Raw genomic sequence first — 14,850 nt, 5'->3', positions numbered from 1 at the left:
GAGCTGTACTCTTTAAAATGTTTAAACTGGTAGAATTTACATTATACTATGAATTTTATCTTAAGTATAAAACAAAAAAGTCCAGCTGTGTGACTTTGGGGTAAATTACACAACACAGCCTCTCTGAACCTAAAATCTCAGGCATATGACATCATGAGCACACATGCTGGTTGGGTGGACTCTGAGGTAGGCCTATGGAAAGAAACCAGGACAGGACTGAAACAGAAGCCTCCTGTCATGATTAGGATGTACTGAAGCAACTCACCTGAAGTTGGGAAGTTTCTATGTTGTCAAATAATCCTTTTAATTAAATAAAAAGAACACCAAAAAGACAGTTGGGGGATAAAGGATAGGTAAGACGAAAGATAAAAAGGAGGATGACTCTCCGCCATAGTATGTTTACTATTTTGTTTTTGTTGTTGAGATACGGTCTTACTATGCAGCCCAAGCTGGCTTAGAACTCACTATGTAGAGCAAGCTGGCCTTGAACTCACAGAGATCTGCTTGCCTCTGCCTCTGCTTTCCCAGAGCTGGGATTAAAGGTGTGTGTTACCATGATGTTTACTGTTTTTTGTTATTATTATTATTATTATTATTATTATTATTATTATTATTATTATTTTGCTGGGGGTGGAGCTCAGGGCTTTGCATATGCTAGGCAAGTTCTCCATCATCAAACTCTACCTTAGCCCTGTATATTTATATTATGAGTCTATCCTATGTGTGGGTGGGAGACACAATTAACTTAGTCACAGAGACTCGGAGGCCGCTTTGCCATATATTGGCTATCTGATTACCTACAGTTCTGCTTGTCTTATAAGAGTCTTGGGACCCTAGGCAGGAAGAAGTTCCATCTATGCAAAAGCCCTTATCTGGAAACAGCTTTATAAACCTCAGAATTTGGAGTTGTGGAGAGAACTCAGCCAGTAAAGAGCACTAAGGTTGGATCCCCTGAATCCCTGTACAATGCTGCATGTGGCTTCGTGTACTTGTAATACCAGTGCTGTGGAGGTGGGGACAGGAGGATCCCGGGGGCTTGCTGGCCAGATAACCTAGTCAAATTGCCAAGCTCTTGGATAGGTGAGAGACCCTATCTCAAAAAATAAACTAGAGATCAACTGAAGAAGACACCTGAAGTAGAGCTTGGGTCTCCATATGCAAGTGCACAAATGTGTGTGTGTGCGTGCAAGAACACACACACACACACACACACACACACACACACACACACACCTACACATAAAACCCTGAAAATCTGGGGCTGGAAAGATGGCTCAGTGGTGGATAAGAGAGTGTTTGCTCTTGCAAATGACTCCAGTTCAGTTCTTCATTGGGTCCCCCCAACGAAGAACTTTGGCTCCTAGCATCCACATTAGGTGACTCACAATAACTCCAGTTCCAAGGAGATACAATCCTCTGGCCTTCATGGACACCTGCATTCATGTACACATAAACACACACACACACACACACACACACACACACACACACACACACACACACAAAATCTTTTTTTTTTTTTAAAGCAAAACCCTTTGAATTCACAGGTGGGGACAGTGGTGCCAGGTTTTCTTATCTCAGAGAAATTTGGCACCGAATCAGCAGAACTCCAAGCTTCCCTAGGCAAGGTGACCCACCCCACCTACCCTGTGGCTGACAGTGAGCCCAGGAAAAGGGAGGAGGGGTGAATAGGATTTCAGGCCATCACAGGAACTTTTCTTTCCTTGAGCCCTGGAACATATGGCAGGTGTTCTGAAAACTCCATTTCTGCCTTCCCAGGCTGGCTGGGGCCCATCAAAATGTGTGTGTGTGGTGGGGGCGGGGGTCTGCCTCTCCATCTGGAAGGCTCTCTTCCTCCACCATGGCGACAGAAGCACAATGGTGTCTCCAGTGTGAGCCTTACATCCTGGCTCCCCAGACAGATGCTGGGGGAGAGCTCCATAGCCCCAAGGAAATATAAGTCTCCTGCCCCCAGTAGGCCTCGTTGCAGTCCACAGATCACAGAAGCAACAGGCCAAAGGCCATGGTGTGCCTGAAACACAATGCCTGTGCTGCCCTTCTCTGATGGAAACATCTCCCAGGCCTCATCATCTCTTCCTGAGATGATAAGATGTTACAAAAGGCTGGGCTCTGAACAAAATTGGCTCCCACTGATAACTTGCAAATTCTAGCTGGTCCACATTAAAGACAACTTACAATAGGGTAGAGGTCCTAGGTGAAAATAAGGCAGCGTGTGGGAAACTTGAAAGCCACTCTCCCACCAGGCACGGTGACATATGGCTGTAATCCCAACACTGTGGAGGATCACAAAGTTTGGGGCAACCTGATCTATAAAGGGACTTCCAGTCTCACTGGGATTATACAGCAAGATCCTGTCTCAAAAATCAATCAGCCATCTAGTCAACCAAACAACCAAACAATCAAACAAAATTCTAAAACTGCTGTGTGCATGAGTATGCCTGTGTGTGTCGTTCATGAGTGTGTATGTGTTTAAGCCATGGGGGCTTAGAGAGAGAGAGAGAGAGAGAGAGAGAGAGAGAGAGAGAGAGAGAGAGAGAGAGAGTTTAAGCCATGGGGCTTAGAGCAATTTGCCAAGAACAGACCAAATCCCAGCAATTTGTGGGTGCTATCCTCCTATCGTATAGCTAGGAAATATTTAATAGCACAGAGTAGTAACACAGCATGGAGGTGAACATAAAACCGGATTATAAGTTAAGGGTAAAAATAGTAATATTGGGTACCAAGGAAATGTCCTCAGTGGCAGCTGGCTAGTTTGAGCTCAGGGTTTAAGGGAACATTCTACTTCCCTGCACTATGGGCAGCACAGGAAAGTGGAACCCTGGTTCCTCCGAGAGGTTCCTAAGCTTCATTCATTTTGCTGTTTCTACAAATGCTCTTATGAGGGAAAATCATGTTCCAAGCTCTTTTCCCTCTCTGGAATTCTCTGAGTACAGGATTGCATGTGTATAGACACATGTGTGTACATGTGTTATGAAGGCTAGAGGTTGACATGAGATATTTTCTAGATTGTTTTCCACCTTATCTACTGAAGCAGGATCTCTCACTTGAATCCACAGCTTAGTCTAACTAGTCAGCTTGCCTTGCAGATTCCGTCCCAACCTCCCCAGTGACGGGATGACAGGTGGGTTGCCACATTCACCTGGCATTTATGTAGATACCAGAGACTCAAACCCACAGCAAGCACTTTACCCACTGGGCTATCTCTCCATCACTAGTGGGTGTTAATTCTAAGTATGTGATCCCGTGTGCCGAGTTCACAAATGCAGCAAGAAGCAATGAAGGCAGAGGTCTGTGATGGGACAGAGCTTCACCAGTGTGGCTGCCATCCAGAGAGTGATGAGGAAAGAAACATGAATCCAGAGGGAAAGGAACCTGAGGTCTGACCATTATACTGAATGGAGTGGTTTTAAGTGGCAAGGTGACAAGTAGACCTGTGTGGTCAGGAGCTCATCCAAGCTACAGTACAGTATAGAGGAATCTTCACCAAGAACAGATGGCCAGAGGTTGGCTGTTTTCAGTGAAGCCTCCTTGGAAAGTGTAGATCCTACACAAGGAATGTGCTCAGGCCTGGTGACAACATCATGGATCCAGCTTAGGTCCAAATCAAGCAGTTTCATCTCTAGACACCTCTAAAAACAGTGGAGGTGAGGGCCATATAGAGCCCTCATGGAAAGAGGCAGGAAACATGAGATCAAGGACACAGGCCTGGCATCAAGCAGCTACAGTTTCAAATACTGTCTGTCATACACTAGTTGGGCAACCCAAAATAAGTTCCTAAGCTTCTCTGAGCTTTGATAACACTGAGAACCAAGACTGTCTTCTAAAGTCACCATGTAGACTCTTTAAGATCAAACTGTGAATATCCTTAGTTTCTCTGGTATACTATAGGTGCAAAAAACTATTGGCAGTTACTGAAACAGTTCCCACCCAGCAAAGGAGAACGACAAAGGCCATGGAAGTAGGTAGTGGTTTGGCAACAACTCAGCCGGCTGCAGAAGAAAAAGTTTCTACTTACTGGCCAGCAGGAGGCAGGAGACGGCCACAGTATACAGCTGCTTGGAGGTGGTGATGTTGTACTGGTCCATGAAGTGGTCCAGTAGGTAGATGGCCAGGTGCCGGGCTGAGGGGCACAGATGGCAGTGTCTGCTCAGCAGGGTCAGAATGTCTACAAAGAACCGACGGCTCTTCAGGAGTGGGGAGTGGGCGCGGAAGGTGGGAAGCTTTAGTTCCTGGAGGAAGGTAAACAAAAAAGGTCAAGGACACTGAGACCCAGGTCTGCCCATAGACTGGCAGGGAGGGCAGCCATTTCTCTACATCCTTGCTCATTTGTTTCAAGTCTCAGGTGTGGCACTGTGTTCAAGGCAACAGAACTTGTGTTCTAGATCAGCTCCCACCCCCCTTCCCAAAGCACAGGCCCATTAGGACTTGCATGACGACAGAGAAATCAGGCATTTCCCCAAGAAAGGTGCTTGCAGAAACCTAAAACCACAAAAGAATGTTGGCCCTGGAGGCAGAGACTCACTTCCAAATTATGGTTCTACTGAGAAGCCGAATGAATCACTTCTCTTCCTTTGTTTCTTCTTCGGTAGCTGAGGTTTGATGAAATGTATGCGGACGTCTAGCACACGGGAACCTCTCAGGGTTCTCCGTTAATTCCCTCTGCATAGGACTGTGAGTGACCCGCCCCCTCCCCCTTTGGGAAAAAACAAAAACAAGACTAAATTAAAGGATGGTGTTGAACATGACTATAACCCCTGTACCCAGGAGACAGAGGCAGGAGGATGGTTGAAAGTTTGAAGCCAGCCTGGTCTACACAGTGAGTTCTAGACAGCCAAGGCAACAGAACAAGGACATGCCTCGGTAAACAAACAGAAAGATCTGAAAGAATAGTTCAAGGAACTAACAAATTCTGTCCACTGTGAACACTCATGGTGGACATTTTGCCTTCTGTCTCTATCTCACACAGTTCCCACTGCAGGTTCCGAACACCATCACCCCTCTCTCTCAAGGTAGCATCCATTTTGTAATTTCTACGCTGCCATGGTTTCTGAGTTTCTCTGATGAACACAAGGAAAACCAAGGAAAGAATTATTAAACCAAGAAAGTTTTATTTTTGAGACAGGGTCTCACTCTATGGCTCAGGCTAGCCAGAACTTACTATGCAGTCATGGCCTGTCCTGACATCAAGCAAATCCTGCTGACTCAGCTTCCCAGATGCTGGGATTTCAGATGTAATCTGAATTTTTTTTGAGATTATTTTTATTTTATGTGTATGAGCATTTGCTTACATGTATATATGTGGTGTGTGTGTGTGTGTGTGTGTGTGTGTGTGTGTGTGTTGTGTGTGTACATTCCTGGTGCTCTAGGAAGCCAGAGAGGGCATTAGATCCTCTGGAATAGATGCTTGTGAGCTGCTGGGAACTGAACCTGGGTCCTCTGAAAGAGCAGAAAGTGCTCTTAAATGCTGAGCTATCTCTCTAGTTCTCCACTTTTGTTTTCTCCCTCACTCAAAATAAAGGAGTATGAACCCCAGTCTGTCCTGGAAGTAGCCATCCTCCTGTCTCAGCCTTCCAAGTGCTGGGATTACAGCTGTGCATCACCACACCCTGTTCCAACCAAGATTTTTTTTTTTTAAAATTTAAATTATAAACAATCTTGTTTTACATGTCAATCCCAGTTCCCTCTCCCTCCTCTTCTCCCCTACCACCCCCACCCCCACCCGCTATCTCATCCCCTTTTGCTACCCAGGGATTGTGGGCCTTCAATGGGGGATCTTCAAAGTCTTTCACTTTGAAGCCAGGCCTAGGCTATCCCCCGTGTGTCTAGGCTGAGAGAGTATCTCTCTATGTGGAATGGGCTCCCAAAGTCCATTTGTACACTAGGGATAAATACTGATCCACTACCAGAGGCCATAGACTGACAAGTCCTCCTAACTAACACCCACATTCAGGGGGTCTGGGTCAGTCCTATGCTGGTTTCCCAGCTATCAGTCTAGGTCCTGAGCTCCCCCTTGTTCAGGTCAGTTGTAATCAATTTTTTTTTTTCTGGAAAAGTAGAGGATTGCTTTGAACTTCTGATCTTCCTGCCTATAGGTTTCATGCAGCACTGGAGAATCGAACCAAGGGCTTCATGCATGCTAGACAAGCACTCTACCAACTGAGCTATATCCCCAGACTCTTCCAACAAAGATTTTTACAATATTTTTTTCTCATATACCTAAGATATTTGCCTTTCAGTCAAGGTAGGATAGATGTATTTGTTTAGGAAACATCTCCAAGCTTTTGGCCTTAGTGCTATTTTCCTGGTAGAAACTCCTGTCAGGAGAGCAAAGTGGAGGAAGAAGAGAATGGGAAGGCCCAAGAGAGGATGAGGCAGAGGTCATACATCTGCCTATACATCCACAAAGGCTGTAGGCACAGAACTAAGGAATGCTGGAGGCTGGAGGCTGGCATATGCTGCTGGGCTGTCCATAAAGTGTCTCACTGGATCTGACATCACCACCATCTGATTTCTGAAAGCACCAAGTCAGCTTTGCTCACAAACCCATTGGTCCTGTGGCCTGGACCTATGGCATTCTGGGCTAGGTCAGTTCTCATGTGTGGCTGAATGCAGCATGTGTGCTTCTCTCTCTCTCTCTCTCTCTCCCTCCCTCCCTCTCTCTCTCTCTCTCTCTCTCTCTCTCTCTCTCTCTCTCTCTCTCTCTCTCACACACACACACACACACACACACACACACACACGTCTTAGTGACATTCTGTCAAAGAGGGAAACAGAAGAGAAACAAAACTGAAGGAAAACAGGAAGGAAATTGGCAGACAAGGAATTATGAGTACTTAGTACCATTAAGCAAACTGGTATCCCCATTCTACGTCAGCCCACCTCTCAAGTGGTGTTGAGGATCAAACCCAAAGTCAAGCACATGCTAGCAAGGGCCCCACTACTGCAGCCAGTACCATACCCTCTAACCCTTGACTCAACCAGCTGCAGACTAGGACTGTTCGTTCATTCACTGGAGATATGAACCCATTCATTTCACTAAGTATCACAAACCTGCACACTAGGCATTATTTCAGGCCCCAGGGATATAGCTTCATGTAGGCTTTGAAACTGAAAAACTCTTAAAGCAAAACAGGAGAAAATGCATATGACTTTAGACAAAGCAATGGTTTCTTAAATATGATCCCAAACGCTGAAGCAGCAGAAAGAAAAATAAGGGAGACTTTAAAATTAAACTTTCAGGCTGGAGAGATGGCCAAGCAATTAAGAGGGCATGTTGTTTTTCCAGAGAACCTGAGTTTGATTCCAGCCCACAGCCACCTGTGTAAATTTGGCTCCAGGGGATCTGACACCTTTTTTTTTTCTGGCCTCTGCAGGCACCTGCACATATGCACATATATAATACAGAGATTTAAAAAATAAATAAAAATAGGCAAAGTATGCAAAAGGCATTTCTCTAAAGATTTAAAATGGCTAGAAAGCAATGGAAAAGATGCTGAACATGGCTAACACTAGGGAAACACAAATCAAACCACGGGGAAATAATACTTCATATTCCCTGGGGATGGATGTTACTTAAAAAAATGAACAAATAACAAACAAACAAACAAACCCCAAACAAAAAACCACAAGTTTAAAATAAACAAGTGTTGGTGGGGACGTGGGCAAATGAGAACCCTTGTACACGGATAATGGAGAAGCCAAGTAGGACAACTACTGTGGGAAGTAGCCTGGCCAGTCCCCCTATTGTACTCGGTCACCACTGGAGCTAGCAATCCCAGTCCTTGGTACAAATCAACGAGAAATGAAAACATGGCCACTGTACAACAATGAAAGTTGCAGATGCATGACAGCTGGATTCCCTAAAGGCAGGGAGGCCGGTCTGAAGCTTGGGTTCAGATCTCCCAAACTTTTTTTCCCTTCTGGCTTGTCCTCAGAGGTTAAGAGATCAGGTCTGGATAAAATCTTTTCTGTCTCTTAGTTCATGAGTGTAGAAACCTAGTTTTAAAAAGTCCCTTAATCCCCAGGCTTTGTTGAACTAGCAAGAGAACCAGAGGCCAGAAGACTTTCAAAATAATGGGTTTCATTCTGACATTTCCCTATGCGTATCACTGTACATTGCTCTATGTGTGTTTCTCATTTAGCTTAAGCAGTGCCATCTGTGTGAGCACTAGATTGGAACTATCCATTAGAGCCTGGTGGGGTCACCAGTGAATACCCAACTGAGGGCAATGACTTTTTCCCTTCTTCAATGCATCAGTAGTCACGTTGAGTAGCTGTTCTCCAAGCCAAACACCCACCATCTTGGGGCATTCAACTGAGTCCTCTTGCAAAGGGTTTTCCCAGCTGGGCTTGTTGACTGTTTATACTCACTTATGGTCACAAGACCCTTACCTGAAATATCTACCCATTCTCTACCACTCTTGCATACAATCCTGCCTTAATTGCACATGGCTTCTGGGAGGGGCTAGAGTACACAGGCCAGGGAAGTGCTGGTGAAGGGAGGCTCTGTCTATCAAACTATAGGAAGCTCTCACCCCTGCTGGGCCAAGGCTGTCCAAGTGTAGCTTTTGGGGGGCACTCACACCCCTTTAAGCAACCCCTATACTCTATAGGGAAGACAAACTCATTGGTTCCCCCAGGGTGAACTCTAGCTGAGTAGTGCTTAGTAGTTGAGACCTAAGGATCCACTGAGTTCTCCCTCTGGGAAGGGATTTTGGCAACAATAGCAAATTCAGAAGTAGGGTCTGAGGCTCTCTGAACCTCTCCTCCATCATGCCTGACTGCTCACAGGCCCATTCTTATGCAAACCCAGTGTAGGCATTGGCAGCTGATTTGAGTCCATAACTCCGATGGATGGCTCTTTGTTACCCAGTAAACGGCTTGTTTGTTTCTTGAGACAAGGTCTCAGGTAGCCCAAGATGGCTTCAAATTCACTGTACATCTCAGGATGGCCTTGAACTCCCACCATCTCCACTTCCCAGGTACAGTAATTACAGGTCTGAGTCACTATACTTAGCTTGCTTTATTATTTATTTATTTATTTATTTATTTATTTATTTATTTATGAGGCAGTTGTTTGCAATGTAGTCCAAGCTGGCCTCAAACTTGCTAAATTGACCCAGGCTGACTTCAAACTCCACCTTAGTGTGTTAGGTCCTGGATTTACATGTGTGAGCTGCCAAGAGCAGATCAACATTTTACTTTTGTAATCATGAAGATATTTTATTTCCAGTTTAAACTAAGGAAATGGCATGCCAATGCTGGATGCTTTTTTCTCTACTTTGGTGGATTTATGTGGCTACTCCAGGAGTTCAAACTAAGGGAAGATTCCAAGTCCCAGCACCTTAGTATGAATACAACAGCTGGATGCCCAATAACTAACTGTTGGGGAATGGAGGGAGTAAGGTGTATTCTAGGTACAGCTCTGGGCCTAGTAGACGCCATGGGACATCAGAAAGGAAACAGACAAGCTTTTCTTTGGTTTTGCTAGTCTGGAACTCACTATGTAGCTTGGTCTGGTCTTAAATGTTTACTTCCCCTGTCTCTGCCTCCTGATCACTGGAATGACCATTGTGTCCCAACTGGCTTGAGTGGCAAGTCTTGAAAGAAGTGTAAGAATTTGCCTAGAAAGATAGATGCAGGAAGGGAAGGTTGCTCAAGCTGGACAGTATCTATAAAGCAGAGGAAACAGTTAGTGGTTAAAAGAGCCAGGTGGACCAAGTGGGCCATGGTAGCCCTCACCTTTCATCCCAGCACTCAGGAGGCAGAGGTAGGCAGATCTCTGAGTTTGAGGACTGCTTGGTCTATAGAGCCAGTTGCAGCATGGCCAGGGCTACATGGAGAAACAATGACTTGGAAAACCTAGATAAAGCAGACTGGGAAGGTGGGTTGGGTATGATGATCTACGAGGAGCCATAGAAAATTTTAGAGTAGGGTTTCTACCTGGTCTGAGAAGCCTTCCATGAGATCTCTGCATCAGTCAGTACTGGGCTCAAGCCAAGGCAGGCAGTAGCAGCAGTTGCTGTAGGGTTGTAGCTACTGCAGCAACCACTCACCCCCTACAACCTGCAGCAGACCCCACAACCCCACAGGCTGCTTGGGTGTTCCTTCTAAACACGAGGCTCTAAATTAAGGCCATTGGTGTGTGGCAAGCTGCAGCTGCCATATTAGCCTTTGCCAAATGACCTTTGCCCGGGCTATGCTACCCTCATCAGGGTAGTTTAGCCACAAAGCACAATCAGATAAAGGAGGTCCCAGCTTCCCTCACTTGGAGCTTGACACAGCCAAGTTCAGCGCCTTCAGGATTTTCCCTCCCTTTTGTTAAGTGAGAGAAGAGCTCCATGGAGCACCGTATCTGTGAGAACAGGTTCCTGGGGAAAGGCTCTTGCCTTGAGCTTCTGAAAGAGGAAGCATAAAGAAAGGCACATAACAAGACAGTAGGCAGCCATGCATGCCAAGAAGCAGAGAAAAGCAAGGCTTTCTAGAAAAGTCTAGGCATGGGCTGACAAGATCCTGACAGCCACAGCTAGGCTAGCTCTTGGAGATTTTTTCCTACTTCATTTTGACCCTTAAATACTTAAATGTTATTTTCTGAGAGGACCCTGCCCCTCCCCCCCTGACTTCTAGTGTTCCAAGCAGGATTCTCCTTTCCTCACCTGCTTCACCTGCTGCTTATTGGGGGGTAAGGGGAGGGGAGCTCACACAGGCCTCAACTCATTATGTGGCAGAGGTAACCTTGAACTTCTGATCCTCCTGTTTCTACCTCCCAAATGCTGGGATGACAGATCACAAGTGTGCAACCACAACTGATTTGTGTGCTGCTAGGGAGCTGGTATGCTAGGCAAGCACATTACCCACTGACCTACTTTCCAAATGTTTGTTCTTCATGGCCAAAACTCTGCTTATTTATGTCTTTCCACTAAACAGCAGATTCCAGACAGCCAAGGCCAGGTGCTATATATCCAGTTTGCCCCACGTCCAATTTAACGGCTGAATAATGAGCACATGTTGAAAATGTGCGTTGAAAGAAAGAGAATGGTCATCGTTCCTCACACCAAACGATGTGTGGAAGCAGCTCCGGCTGGGAAACTGATTTCTACTATTTACTAACCTTGGGTACAGAATTCTGACTTTCAGCGACCTTGTCTGAGAAATATGGGTCATGTTGCTGTAAATTTAACGTATTTGGCACACACCAGTGATCCAAGTGAGAATGCAGAATGGCCCTTCCCTGGAACTGGGTAATCAAACTCCAGATAAGCAGGGTTTATCTGAAGCCTGGAACCTAGTGGAAGGCTAGAGGGCTCTCAAAGGAACTTGCTTTGTGTTAACATGGAACAAAGTTTTCTACCTAGGAGTGTATGGCCAGCTGGGGCCAAGGAAGCCTCTGGTGAAAAGGACAGCTGTCTATTAGCTTGCTCTGCAGGGCCCCCAAACCAAATGGAATTAGTCATGCTGAGCCTGAGTTTCTTCCCGTCCCCCCAGAGAAGGGTGCTACTTTGGCACAGGAATAGCAGCAGTGCGGGGCTTGCAGCATGCTTGCCCTGCTTAGTCTGAAAGTCCAGCTGATTATGTCGCTAACCCAATTAGCAGGGGAGAGGCACTCATTACTCAGCTTTGCCCTAAGGATCTGCATTCTTCATTCCCCAAGCACTCCTGACCTAAGCCTTGTCAGGCTGCAGCAGCTTGAGTACAGGAAGCAGGCCTCGCTGGCGCTGGCGAGTGGCCTGGATTTCAGGGACAAAGGAGCAGCATGCCCAGGGCGGCTTGCAAAGCTCTCTCAAGATCAGGCAGGCGCTTGGCAGGCATCAACAACCAGCTTGGCAGGGTGGGCTGTAGGAACGTGGCCAGGCAGGGTGACCTTCCTCTCAGCACCAGTATAGCCAGCAGCAAGGTTACAGGGGGGTGGGGTGGGGGAGAGACAACAGGGACAGATGGATTGAAGGCACTTCCAGGCGATCACCACTCCCCAGATGTTGGTCCCTTATCACCTGAGCCAGGCAGGAAGGCCTTCTGTCCCAGGTGCATGGAGAGATGAGCAGATGGAGGCCAGGGACAGATGGCCACGGTCACCAGAATTCAGGGAAATGCACGTTGCAAAAACCTGCTTTTGTTATCATAGCTGTTTTTCTGGCCTGTTTTTTAAGTAACTACCACTGACTGAAAAAATAATTTTTTATTAAGATACGCACCAAAATGTTTACAGTGGTTATCTGGGCAGGGAATGAAATGGGCTGGAATTTTGCATGGTTTTGCTGTTAAGCTTTTCAATTTTGTATGAATAAAAAAAATCAATACAGAATTTTATAACTTAATTACTAGATTTGTACCTTGAAGAAAAGGTATGGAGAGGGCTAGGTCACTACTGTATTGAGGCCAGACTCAAACATTCTCCCCTCCCCCTTTAATCAGCTCTTCAATTGTAAAGCTGCCACGCTGAGTGAGCACCTGATTGCACCCTCCTGAAATGTATACAGCATGCCAATGTCTTCCTCAGTAGTTTCCTACTATTGAGCAATTTTTGCTAAGTTTTAAGTTCACTGATGAATTTTAAGATTTATTTGCATTTATGTATATGTGGGTGTGTGGCTCCATGAGTTTATGTGCTCCCTGTATGTGTAGGTGCCCTTAGAGGACAGAAGAGGGTGTCAGAGGTCCTGGAACTGGAGTTAGAGGCAGCTGTGAGCCACCCGATGTGATTGCTAGGAATTAAACCTGGGTTGTCTGCAAGTGCATCAAGTAGTTTTAACCTCAGACTCATCCCTTCAGCTTTTCACTAAAATACCCCAAATAACCTTTATGACTTCTTCCCACCCCTGTGTCTCTGTGTAGCCCTGGCTGTCTGGTAACTCAAGAGATCCACCTACCTCTGAGTGCTAGGATTAAAGGCATGGGGCCACCACCTGCTCCTTTATGATTCAGAGGGATTCAGAATAAAGGACAGTGGATTCTCTATAGACTTTTCAGATCATGGGATCACACAACAGCTTCCTGCTTCCCCTTCGGAGAGCTTCTTGAACATTTTCAATGGCTGCATAGTATTTCACAGACCTGATCTTTAGAAACGTGGATTCCTTCTCTTCCTTTGGCTCTCTGTTCTCCCTCTGAGACTTTCCCCAACCTCTGCTCCATATGACAGCATCCCAGGGGTTTCTCACAACCACCAGGTCTTTTTTTTTTTTTTTTTTTCTTTTTCGAGACAGGGTTTCTGTGTGTAGCTTTGGAGCCTATCCTGGCACTCACTCTGGAGACCAGGCTGGCCTCGAACTCACAGAGATCCCCTGCCTCTGCCTCCCAAGTGCTGGGATTAAAAGCGTGTGCCACCAACGCCCGCCCCCTACCAGGTCTTTCTAAACAAAGTGTTACTTACCACACAGTAAGGACTAATGAATACCTATTGAATTAGTGAAGGCATGTGTGAATAAATGAATGGAATGCCTAGGAAAAATCCTTCTTATTCCTTTGGCCTTCAAAAAATGCTCTCCTTTTCCCTCAAGCTCCCTTAGCTCTCCTGCATCCTTCTTGTGGTAACCAATGTGGGGGTGTCACTGCCCCCAGAGGGACTCCCCCTCTGTTGTGACATGGCAGGCAGCACTTCTGAGACAGGAAGAGCCATTCAGAGAGAAGGGGAGGTGGCGATGTCAAGTCAGGTTTGATTTCTTTCAGAACCACTGCTCCTGGGGCCAGTGAGATAGCTAGCTCAGAAGGTAAAGATGCTTGCCATCCTGCCTGATAGATAATCCTCGGGTCCCGCATTATGAAAGATGAGAATCAAGTCCTGCAAGTTGTCCTCTGACTTCCACACATGATGCACATATCACATGCATGCGCGCACGCGCGCGCGCACACACACACACACACACACACACACACACACACACACACTCATACACAAAGCAAGTAAGAAGTAAATGCAATGTATATTTAAAGAAACCACTGTTGGAAAACCAACCTGGGGGTTCTCCAGCAGAAAGAGGGTTACCCCGGAGAGAGAGAGAGTTCAGGGAAACAAGGAATCATGATTCATACATAAACTGCACAGAGTCCCCACACTGAGCTGCATATACAGGCAGTGGAGATGTTTGGCCAGGTCTGCAAAGATCCCAGATATGTGCCCCATCCCCTCCGCCACACCTCCTGCACAGTGGCACTGACCTTGGTAGAGTAGCAAACTCTTCTGCTGGCAGTGCTAGTGTGTAGGGCCAGCTCCAAGTGCAGGGGCACAAGATGAGAGCCAGAGCCAGCCATCCCTGTAGCTGCTCAGCCACACAAGTCGATGACCAATTGAAACCTTGGCATCTGAAGGTCAGTGCACTCTGGCTTTCTCTATCAGGGGTGGAAGTGACACCCCCAATTTTCACCCTTGGTGTTCTAGTCTGCATTATTTTCTTCAGACACTGGCTTAAAAGTCATTTCCCTGCCAAGTTTCTGCGAATCACTCCCTAAACGTCTCAGGCTTTTCATTCATTCATGTCCACTGGCTCACACATTCACTCCTACTGCCTTCCTTGACAGACTATTAGCAGTCTGGAGACCAGACTCATTTCACTCATCTTGTGACCCCAAATACCCGATACAAAAGAGATGCCCAACAATTGCCCAAAGCTCCCATTTTTGAGAATGGCACACACACTAGTAGAATTATAGAGGTGAGATCAAGTGATGAGCTCATCTCAGTAGGCAACTCATGAAGACCAAAAGGGAAGCCCGAGAAACTGGCGATCTGCAGTCCGGAGAAAGAGAAAGCATTATTCTTGCCTAAGTATAGACAGGACAGGTGCTTTCATAGAGTCTCGGGAGCCTCAAGAAGAATCATAAATATGAGCAAAG

At 46.2% G+C, this 14,850-nt stretch overlaps 1 protein-coding gene across 3 annotated transcripts in view; it reads right to left on the bottom strand.

Moving 5' to 3' along the window:
- Window positions 1–14,850, bottom strand: part of Ccnjl (cyclin J like) — a 58,709-nt gene that overhangs the window by 26,513 nt on the left and 17,346 nt on the right. For all 3 annotated transcript variants that reach the window (XM_027425248.2, XM_027425249.2, XM_027425250.2), the window contains one exon: window positions 4,037–4,250. In XM_027425248.2, the coding sequence (XP_027281049.1) occupies window positions 4,037–4,250 (214 nt within the window). The remainder of the gene's footprint in view (window positions 1–4,036; window positions 4,251–14,850) is intronic.

The sequence above is a fragment of the Cricetulus griseus genome, chromosome 7 (assembly GCF_003668045.3).
Source record: "Cricetulus griseus strain 17A/GY chromosome 7, alternate assembly CriGri-PICRH-1.0, whole genome shotgun sequence".
NCBI classification, from domain to species: Eukaryota; Metazoa; Chordata; class Mammalia; order Rodentia; family Cricetidae; genus Cricetulus; species Cricetulus griseus.
This window is presented reverse-complemented; position numbering and strand designations above follow the sequence as displayed.